The following is an 11428-nucleotide window of genomic DNA, read 5'->3' on the forward strand; positions in this document are numbered from 1 at the left end:
TACCTTCTCCAGATTGTTCAGCAAAGCAGCCTGTCTTATCCCAAAATTGTTGCTCTTTTGATATTGCTTATACTGTTTAGCAGGAGCTTTCTATGGTTTTAGATAGGAATCTGGAATTTGGATGTTCTTCACCAAGTGTGAACAATTGTTCAGCAGACAAGAAATAGTAAATATAGTACTATTTGTAATAGATTCTTTGGGTGCAATTCCAAAAGATTTAAGAGTACCACTTGAACACCATCAGCATTGATCATCGGCATTGACAAAATCACTATTGGTTAATTGCAAAAGGTAGCTTTGCTTGGAACAATTTACATCCTGAAACAATGTAGTATCTACCTACCTACCTATCCCAGGTCCTTGGGAAGGACTCCACATGTGCCCAAAAATGCCAAATCCTATATGAACATCTGGCTGACTATGTGACCATCCATAATAGATTTTTAAAATTTAAACATTTTAATTTAAAATAGCTGTGACTGTACCTTTTTCAGTTCCCAGACATTCCACAGTGCAGGAATTTGAATCCTTGAATCATTATTTTGGAGCACTAATCCATGTATCCTCAAAGCAGAAGGCCAGCCAGGAGAACAGGTTGACCAACTCTGAGACAAGGACTTAAGCCATATCCTAAGAAAGAAATTAACAATACACCATAAGGATTTTAAATGGTTATGATATGCACGCCTTTATCCCACTATGTTAATTTTATACCTCCGTATCTTGCATTGAAGCCTAAAAAAATATTTCAATTTACAGTATACAGTCAAGTAATTCTGAGATGTCAATATGTCTGCCTGAAATTCCCAGATGAGACCATGCACAAGAGGAAATGAGTATTCATATAAACTGAGATTCAGTTATTATTTTTGGAGTATCTAAGGATTTGGTGTTTTTAAAACTGGACAGGTATCAGTCTATTTTACAATAAAAATGGTCAGACCACAGAATGCACTGTGTAGCAGCTGGATGTAAGTTCAGTATTTAAAAACATTTTAAAAATATGGCCTCAAAGCTCTATACCAGATGGACTGTATTGTGGGTCAACAAAATTGGTATACAAAGGATCAGTTTTTATTTGAATCATAGTAATCTGCTTTCTTTTCCTTCTAAATTACCAGCACAATCTCTAGAAGTTTATAACATTTTGGATCGTTTAAAGCTAAGGAAGGCAATGGAATTATTTTCATTGTTCTTCATTTTAGTCACAAATATAAATGAAGAATAACAGTCTTAATTTCAGTTTGGCAGCTTTTGCTGCAAGCAGTAAACTATTTCAGCACCAGTCTTTGCCATATTGCTAGTTCATCAGATAATGGATATTTGTATGCAAAAGATAACATTTTTGAGAGCTTTGCTGGATCAATGCCAAGGTGAATAAGGCAAGCAGGACTTGGTTGTCTTGTTGGATAAGTAAATGTGTTCTGTGATGGAAAATATGTATGTCTGTAATTCATACTAGTCCGTTTTCCTTTGTTATAGATAGTCAGAGACTCCAAATGGACCTCCAGAAGATGGGATTATTGGAGGGAAAGATGGTTGATGAACTAAGTTCACTCAAAGAAAAAATTGAACAGATGACCAAGGACCTGGAAGTATATAACAATCTGCCTGCTCTGAAAACAGCAGGAGAAGAAAAGAAAAAGGTAATCAGCAGTCCAAGTCCTAAAACCATAGAGTTACAAGGGATATTGGGAGTCATCTAATCCAATTCCTGCTCAGTGCTGCATCTACTAATAGAGTATCTCTGACAGATGATTATCAAGCCTCTCTTTGAAGACATCTAGCAAAGGAGAACTTGGCACTTTGTGCGGTAGCCTATTCCACTGGATGATACAGTCAGGAAATTCCTCCTGTTGTCTAGTTTTCTTATATAAGTAGGCCTTATTTAGCAACTGCCTTGTTTAGCTACTATTTTCAGTTACAGTGGAGATGAAAAAGTTGCTTTGCAAACAATTCTCACATTTATGACCTCCGCAGATTTGTAAACCAAAGGAAAACTGAAGTAAAAAACATAAGTGCAGCCACAGTTTCACTTAGTGATCATCCTGCTTAAAGGCCAAATTGCCAGTTCCAGTTGTGGTTGATACAGGTAGTCCTCGACTTATGACCACAATTGAGCCTCAATTTTTTTGTTGCTGAGCGAAACATTCGTTAGGTGAATTTTGCCTCATTTTACAACCTTTCTTGCCACAGTTGTTAAGTCAATCACTGCAGTTGTGAAGTTAGTAATCTGGTTGTTAAGTGAATCTGACTTCCCCAAGGTCACAAAAGGGAATCACATGACCCCGTGACCCTGTAGTTATCATAAATATGAGTCAGCTGTCAAGCATCCAAATGTTGATCATCTGACCATAGGGAGGCTGCAATGGTTGTAAATATGAAAAACTGTCATATGTCACTTTTTTCAGTGCCTGTAACTTCGAATGGTCACTAAACAAACTGTTGTAAATCAAGGACTACCTGTAAATGAGGATTACCTATAGTTTTAAACACTGATTCCGATACTGCCTGCTAGGGCACTTTCTCTTTTTTGTGTGACAACTTTTTAAAAAGCAATTAGGAAATATGCTTGAGAACCAGTTCTTCAAAATGCAGACTAAAATATTTGACATTAAATTGTCTTTGGCCTGCTAAAACATATATATAGAAACTGCTCTTACTATATACCGTATTTTTCAGTGTATAAGTCGCACTCCCCCCCCCCAAAAAAAGTGGGTGGAAATGTCTGTGCGTCTTATACAGCAAATGTTGCCGAAGCCCCACCCAGCTGCCAGCCCCCACCCTTTAGCCTCGGCCTCCCAATAATTTACCTCCTTGCAGCAAACAGCCTGGTCAGCTTCAGCACAACCTGATTTAGCACAAGCAGCTGATTGGTGGTTGGATCGGCCTCCCGGAATACCGCCTATCAGCTGTTTCAGACTGCAGGGATTGTTGCTGCTGTCACCACCCATCGCTGCTGCTGCCTATCCCTGCTTCTGTGCACCCCATTTTCAGCCTCCACGCGTCCTGTTTTTGGCCTATTCAAGACGGTGGGGATAGGCAGCATTGGCAGCTATCCCTGCCACCTGGAATGGGCCAAAAATGGGACGTGTAGAGGCCAAAAACGGGGCACACAGAGGCCGAAAATGGGGTGCACGGAGGCCAAAAATGGGATGCACGGAGGCCAAAAATGGAATGCGCAGAGGCAGCGATAAGCAGCAGCAACAATGAGCGGCGATGGTGGAGACGGGCAGTGCAATCCCCACAGCCTGGAACAGCTGATAGGTGGTATTACAGGAGGCTGATCCAACCGTCAAGCAGCTGCTTGTGCTAAATCAGACTGCTGAAGCTGAGTAGGCTGTTTGCTGTTTGCTGCAAGGAGGAAAATTGCTGGGAGCCAGAGGCAGATTTTTTTTTCCTTGTTTTCCTCCCCAAAAGCTAGGTGCGTCTTATACTTCGGAGCGTCTTATAGTCTGAAAAATACGGTAATCACTTTTGTACAGGGGTGGGCAACTGTGGCCCTTTTACAACCTGTGGACTTCAACTCCCAGAATTCCTGAGACAGCCAAGCTGGCTCAGGAATTCTGGGAGTTGAAGTCCACAGGTCATAAAGGGGCCATATTTACCCACCCCTGCTTTTGTAGGATTATGCTCCACCGCTTGCACCCAATAGGGCTTGCACTGTTAACAGCACAATGAAATAATGCAGGGCTATTTCCCTCTATCTTATCTCAACTGAGTATGGCAGAGCCATTTGATGTGTCAGTAATAACTCAAAATAGTTGCAATACTCACATATTTACTGCTGCAACCTAAGATACAAGCCAGCTGCTTCAAATGGCTTCCCATTCTTCCCGGTAGAAGGTTAATAATCAGACTGGTTAAAAAAAATTTTAAAAATATCAGAGAATGCTTAGAAACCATTTTATGCCTAAAATCGAAAAGTCATTAAAAAAATTTCTTTAAAAAATAACATTTAACTTTTTCCGTATACAGCCAACAGTCTTGAAAGAAATACTGTGAAAATTAGTGATGCTTCCTTGTAGGAATGGATGTTTAGAATAGGCGATAAATAAACCCAAGCAAAACAGGCTCTCCTTCTTTTCTAGTGGGATCAGTTGTTTCCACATCACTCTCCCATTGCTTTGTTCTTTTTGTAGGAAGGTGCATTTTCAGGCTATCCCACCTATGTTTCCTTACCTTACAGAACTAAAAGTGCCTGCAAGGAGAAGGTGGTGTTGGTATAAATGATGATTTAAAGTGTTCATATGCTGCCAGTAATGCAAAACAGCTTGATGTTATGTTTGTTTATTGTTTATTCTTGTAAGAAGCATCACAGTTAAAATAAGGCATATTCTGATATAAAATTTAAAATATAAAATACAAGATTGAGGTTATGTTAAATGCTAATAGTATTTGGTATGGAATTCATCCAGCTTTTATTCACCTTCACCAGTGCTTGTATTTACTGTTTTTTTAGCTTAAATATGTTACCATAATTTATAGTACTAAATTATATGGTGAATTCAAATTCTATTTTTATGGTATTTCTACCTGGTATTATGATTGTAATAAACAGTAAATAACACATTTGATAATTGGGTAAATAAGATAAGGTACAATATAAAATAATGGCATATAAAATAAATATAAAATGTTGGAATGCCAAAATGAAGACACAATGCAAAAAAAATCCTATTCCTGCTAGGCAAATATCTGAAGGATGTGACACAACTAAGAAGGTTTCTGATAGATATAAGCAGGAAGGACTCTGATATGAAGTGGACATAATCCTAACCCAAATTCCAAGAAAACTCTTAGTAGCTTTCAGGCTATCAAATGTGTAATTAAAACACAGTTAAAAACATAGCATAATGAAATATAATTTCCTGGATAACTCAAAAACAATAACATTCAGAAAAGCTGAAAAAAAATCATGGCAGGGACTCTACAATCACCCTAACCCAGTTCCAGGAGCAGAACCAGATCTTAAGGGACTTAGAAAAGACTGGAAACTTATATCTGGGGGAATAAAGGACAGGAGCTGTGATAGAAAAGATGCATTTCCTTGGATCCATAATATGACATTTATAAATTTTATAGATACATTAAGGCTAAAGCTTTAAACGCAGTTAAATCAGCAGCTAGTACAATTCTTTCAACAAACAGTGTTCTGTGACAATAGCCCAGTATACTAGATAAGCAACCATGCCTATACTTTTTGCACTAGAATCTGTTTCTGAACCACTGTTCATCCTTTTTTGTGTGTTTTTCTTAACCTATACAACAGCAATGATTCCTATTTTCTGACTGCTCCTTTTGTTCTTAGCTTTAACAGATAAAAAGTACATATAGCTGTGATAGTTTTGTGCCACACTTTCCCCATGAGAAAAAAAATTGCAGATTCACTTCAGCAATTTTCTTTTAATATTTTGTAACTGATAAATGCAGTCTAGATTTAAATCCCTTCTGTTTCTTCTTTATGCTAAGAGCTGTTCCCCAGGTAAAGCTTTTTTGGATATGTTCTTACTGCTTAATTTGAGTCTTGAGGATTGGAGTTTGTTGTGTCCTCCTTCAATATGTTATTAACCATTCCAATTTTATCCTACTATATATCTTTCTGATAGATCTGGAATAGAACCTCCCTTTTTACAATCCTATAATCCCTTAGATCCTTTATTCTAATTGTGCATTATTTATATCAAGTGTTTCAGCATTTAAGTACCATTTATTACTGTGAACAAAAGATTTTATGAGAAGAGGAAATGGGTTAGAAAGTAAAAGCTAAGAAAAAATAGCAGAAGCCAATGTGTTCATAAACACTGGCTGGGAATCAAAATTAAATCTACAGTGAGTGCATGAGCACAGCGAAAGAGAAAGAAATAATTCACATAAAAGATATGAATTTCTAAAGAAATTAGAAGTCTGGATTCATGCAAATCTTCAGGTTTTTATTTTTCCCATTGCTAAAAATTAGAATAACTTAAAACTGAAGGCTGGCCACTTCAATTCTACTCTGAAAAATCAATTCTATATTATTTTACGTGCTCTTTATGGTAAATGCTGTGCTGCAAACTTAATTATAAATATAAATACTTTTTCTCTCCTTGAGTGGTTTGACTTTATATTATTTCCTCATGCTAAGAAACTGCAAGAAGAGAAAGAAAGATTGACCAAACATCGGGATGCATTCAAGAAAATTATGGAACATTTGAATAGAGAATATGAAGGCCTAAAGTTGCAGCTCCAGGAGAATGAAACACATGCACAGGTAAATTGTTAAGGATACACTAAATTGCTTCAAAAGTTCTCGAGACAAATGTTTTAACGTGGGCATACAGGATGTATTTTATAGTAAATACCTCTGATGGCAGATTTGAATTAAAAAGGAGGATGGAACGCAGCTTTCTGAAATGAACATAGACGCTACTGTTTTGCAATAATATAGGGTATGTGAAAGCTGTATAAAATTTTATAATATGAATTGATAACTTTCGATGCTGAGTATGTCACAGAAAACAATTAATTATAAAACATGATGCTTGTGGTTTAGTATTTTATATCTCAAAATGTATTGGTAAATAAAATTTAAAGTATTTTTCCAACTCAAATACTAATGGACAATTGTTATTTTAATGTGTACAATAGTTTATATTCTAATTTTCCATTTACAGTGTTGTAAATGTGTGTGTTCTTGAAGTAAACATGTTGACTTCCACAGAATGTTTTTGAAAGTTTCATTGTAAGGAGCCAACATGTTTTGATTCCAAAGGTTTGAACAGCAATATTAGGCAAGCAAACTGCTGCTAGTATTTTTAGGAAGCAGCCATAAATATAATAGCCATATAACCTTGTTATTTATGCTCAGCGAATGGCTAAAATTCCACTGTTTAACTTATTGTGTTAGACTATTCTCAGCACAGACCCGGTTCTTAATCACACATTCTGCCATCAGACAGGAAATTCAGCTATGGAAGTGAGGAAGTTTCTCCCTCTTAGTGCAGAGTATACTATAGTTTAATATGAGTAAAATATTTTGGAAGCAATTGTTGACTCCTCCCCCCCCCCAAAAAAAAACAGACTAGGAGAATTCTGTGCCTTATGTAAAGCAAATCTTCACTGTGATGGATTGTTATTTGAATAGTTTGTCACTATAAAAATAAGTTTGTGTTTATTTATTTATTTGACTTTTATTCTATCTTTATTATTTTTATAAATAATTCAAGGGGTGAACATACATGATATTTCTTCTATTTTCCTCACAATGACTACCCTGTGAGGTGGGTTGGGCTGAGAGAGAATGACTTAGTCCAAGTTCATCTAAAGCAGGACTAGAACTTGCAGTCTCCCAGCACCCTAACCATTAAACCTGTGTGTGTGTGTGCGCGCACAAACACACATGCATACATACACACACACATGTACATAGAGAAAGAGAAGATTATACTGCAATTAGTGTTAATCAGAATGCTTAATAGAAAGCAACGTAGCTAAACAGTTGAATAGAAGGGAGGTCAGTCTTGTGTTAAAAAGTGGAATTTCAGTATTCATTCCTGTTGTTACCATATTTTTTGTTTTCTACCTTCAGCTTACAAATCTGGAACGGAAGTGGCAACACCATGAACAAAATAATTTTGTTATGAAAGAATGTATCCTTTTTGTTTTCATAAATAGCATTACTGCTGTCAAATACTGCAAATTATTACTATTACTTCCTTCAAAGCACCAGTCTTTATTAAGCCCTTCTGACATTTATTCTGAATAAATTTGGTGCAGATATATATTTTTTTCTGAATACAACGAGGGCACACATCAAACACTTACAAATTGTACTGAGTTTAATAAGAAAGTAAATCAGATGCAAAAATTGAGGCTTCTTAAATATTGTCTACCTTCTCAGATCACAGTGAACCAAAAATATAACCTACTTTTAGTGTAAAGTAATATGCAAATATGTTATTTGATTAAATACAGTAGTCATCTGGTTAAATACAGCAATTAGTTTAGAGTGGTTGATGGTTGCTTCTTTGCTACAGGGTTTATATGTAGTTTATTGGGTTGATTTGACCAATAGAGGTTCCGCCAAGATTTTGAGATGGGTAACAAAAGTAGTTGCACAACTGAATGTTCTTTCCATTCAGCCATTTTCTAGGATGAAATTCCAGATAACCACAGCAAGCATGTGTTTCCATTGTTCCTTCTCACTGCTGAGTGGCACTTTGTGTAACAGTAATTTCTCTGTGATCATACCTATAGACTTTTTAGAGTTCCTTGGCCAAAAAGAGTCAGTGAGGTCACAGTAAGGCGAAGCTGTACCAATTTTCAGTGTAATAAGGGCCTTTAGGATGTTTAGCATCACTAGAATTCACCATTGGTTATACACAGTACACAAAGCAGAGAGATGGTAGTAAAATCCTGTACACAGGGACATGATGGAATTTAACATCTGTCCTATCTTAGTCTTACATCTGGCATCAGTAGTAAATCCAGGTGTGAACGCACTAAATCACTACAGGAAAAAATAACCTTACTGTCTGGGATTTTTAGGCATGCCTTTCTGTATTGTGTGAATGTACCTATTAGGAGGATCAGACTTATTTTCAACTTCTTGACCCAGGAGTATGATATGGGTGGGGGGGAGAGAAGCAGGCTCTTTATACAATGGAAACAAATTCACACTTTATAAAGTTATTACGACATGTATGGATGTTCTGCAAATATTCCTTTTCCCTCCAAAGAGATTGGATTGGTTCAGAAGTGGTTATTGATTGTTTTTAGAAAAGAATGGATTTTGCTAATTGAATCGTGTGAGGTTTAACCTGAAATCGAGAATGATTGAAACAGCTTAACCTGCTGCCATATTGTCAGTGGCAAAGTTGGCTTAATTCATGGTTAATGAGAGCGCATCTTGTTGAAAAAATTGCCCTGAGTAGGAATTTTTCCCCCAGTATGGCCTCAGTTCTTTAGGCATTAGGAGTTGATGGCGTTTCTTATTGGTAGTTTTTATATTTATTGGATAACTTTTTCCTTAATTGATATAATCAAGTTATAGCTACAAAAAGCCAGGAAAGTGACTACCGGCCCATAATGAACGATGTCATGAAGGAAGTTGAAGAATATAACAAAACTATAATAGAAGCTTTACAGAGCAGCAAGAATTGACCCTAGATCTGCCTGTCCTGGATGGACCAAATTAAGGATTTACATACAGTTATTTTGAAGAACGTTGACATTTGAAGGCTCTCCAGTTCACGTTAGTATAACCTGTGTGCCTTTTTTCCCTGTATTCTAGGGAGTATGATAGACCCATGCCAGGGACATTTGTTTGTTTTCCTTTGAATTAATTCTGTATTGTAAAACAATTGTTCAATTAATATTCTTTAATTTATATTTGTTTTGCTTTGTTAAATAAGCAATATAGTTTGATTTACATCATTTTACAAAGCAGTGTGATGGTAAGTACACTGTAGTGCTTAAGTTTCTTCTTAAAGTTGTAACTGCAAAAGCAGAAATGTTATTATTCTATATTTCTATTTATCTTGATATATCAGAATTGTTCTACATTGAATTGTGTTTAAGAAGCATAAGGATATTAAAATAAAGAAATTTAAAAAGTGAGTCTGTATTTTTCTCCCCAAAAAATTACGCAGTAAAGGTCATATGTAGCAAAATGAATATCTAAGTAACTTCTTTTTAGCCTCAGTATCTGAGGAATCCAGGGACTCCAGCTTGAAATAAGCTGCCTGACTTGAAAAATTCAGAGCATTCTTTCTATCTGAAGCATACAAGGTTCTTATGGAGTCACATTCTTGCTCTAGGAGGATAAAACTCCCAATGGGATCAAGAAAACAGCAAACCAGAAGTACTGTGTTGAAAAGGGAGTCATCGTGAATGAGCAAAAACCAAATCAGCTCTTCTTGTTGACCCATCTCCCTTGTTCCTAAGGGATCCTTCTGTGAGTAATGGTCTGTTTGTAAAACCCCATTGATAAGCCCGAATAAGAAAAGCAAACAGAGCAAAAATGTGTAACTAGTTTTTTTGATTGATACCAACAGGCCAGATGACTCCCTTTCCTCACAGTTATAATAACTTTTTCATGCTGCTTTATCTTTCCAATGGCTGGTCAGTAACCTGGTAATTTCTGAGGAACTCAGGAATAACTAAAGAACAGTTACACAGATTGGCTAATGCAAAATAAAAAGAATGTAATCCAAATTTTTAAAAAATCGAAGTATTTGGAACTGTATTTCTAACAGATTTTGGCTTTTTGTTCTTGTTGGATGGTTGCATTATTATTATATTGAACCTTTGCATCCTGAACCAAAGACCTTTGCATGAAATATTTATTTTTATTATTTCATTTATTTCCTGACTTTCATCCAAGTTCTCAGGATGGCACACTCAGAAGTCTCCATTTTGTCTCTGCAGTAGAAATGTTATGACAGGCATCCTGTAGCTCATTTCCAAATGGTTAGTCAAACAAGCCAATGGCTTCACCATCATGGATATATCACATATTATACTAAGCCCAAAAGAAACCACCTGATGATTTAACATTATGTCAGTGTTTGCCCAAAATCTTTCAAATGAGTTTCCTTAGACTAGAATTTGACTGTGGCACTACATTATTTCATGCTTGTGCTATATTTAATGAGGGGGGAGTTTTTAAGTGTAAAAATGTACAAAAATTAGTGATGTTTATCAGACATGCTAAACTGACTTGCCGTAGACTTGATAGATTGTATAAATCTGGAAGATGAAGAAGTTGGTTTATTTAGTTTTGCCTATATTTTTTGGCAGATTAAGATAATTTCTTAACCAGTCAGGTATCTGGGTGGCTAAACAAGCAAACAAACAAACAAACAAATGTTTTTATCAGAGATTTGCAGCAACCCTAAGAAAATGGCAGAATTTCCTCTGTCCCAACAGCTGATTTTTATTCGGCCTCAGAAAAGAGGCTAGTGGGAGATCTTGCCCTGACAGCTTTTAAAGTGGAACAAGTTAAGCAAAGTGGTTGATGGATAGATATCCTGCCAGCTCTCCTGAACATGGTTTGCAGCAAGGGAACAGATGTGTTTTGACTGGCAGATTTAACCAGCTGTTTTCCTCTCCTGCCTTACCAGGAAGTCCCCATTTGCCCTATGAATTAGAATTACAGTATGTATGGTGTCCATTGCACGGATGATCACTCTCTTCCTGTTTCACATTGCTGGGTTGTTTATCTTCTCTTGTTTCATCATTCTCATTCTCTCAACCATCACCTGCTCCTCTGCATCACTCTCTGTTGTTAGCTCTACCATTCTAACACTTGCTCCCTCATCAGTGCCACCATCTCAATTACTGGTCTCCATCACCAATTCCAACATCAACTATTATAACAGCTCTATAATTGGCTCTATTGCAGGTCCATCATAGCTCCATCATTTCATCTCTATCACTGGCTCCA

General features: G+C 36.5%; 1 protein-coding gene across 7 annotated transcripts in view; it reads left to right on the forward strand.

Moving 5' to 3' along the window:
• IFT74 (intraflagellar transport 74) overlaps positions 1–9600 on the forward strand; it is a 49336-nt gene extending 39736 nt beyond the window's left edge. For all 7 annotated transcript variants that reach the window (XM_060690431.2, XM_060690429.2, XM_060690426.2 and 4 more), the window contains exons 17-20: positions 1483–1646; positions 6128–6253; positions 7571–7631; positions 9029–9600. In XM_060690431.2, coding sequence (XP_060546414.1) covers positions 1483–1646; positions 6128–6253; positions 7571–7631; positions 9029–9144 — 467 coding nt within the window. In that variant the 3' untranslated portion in view covers positions 9145–9600. The remainder of the gene's footprint in view (positions 1–1482; positions 1647–6127; positions 6254–7570; positions 7632–9028) is intronic.
• The last annotated feature ends 1828 nt before the right edge of the window (positions 9601–11428 follow it).

The sequence above is a fragment of the Pantherophis guttatus genome, chromosome 2 (assembly GCF_059756535.1).
Source record: "Pantherophis guttatus breed Tessera chromosome 2, ASM5975653v1, whole genome shotgun sequence".
Lineage (NCBI taxonomy): Eukaryota > Metazoa > Chordata > Lepidosauria > Squamata > Colubridae > Pantherophis > Pantherophis guttatus.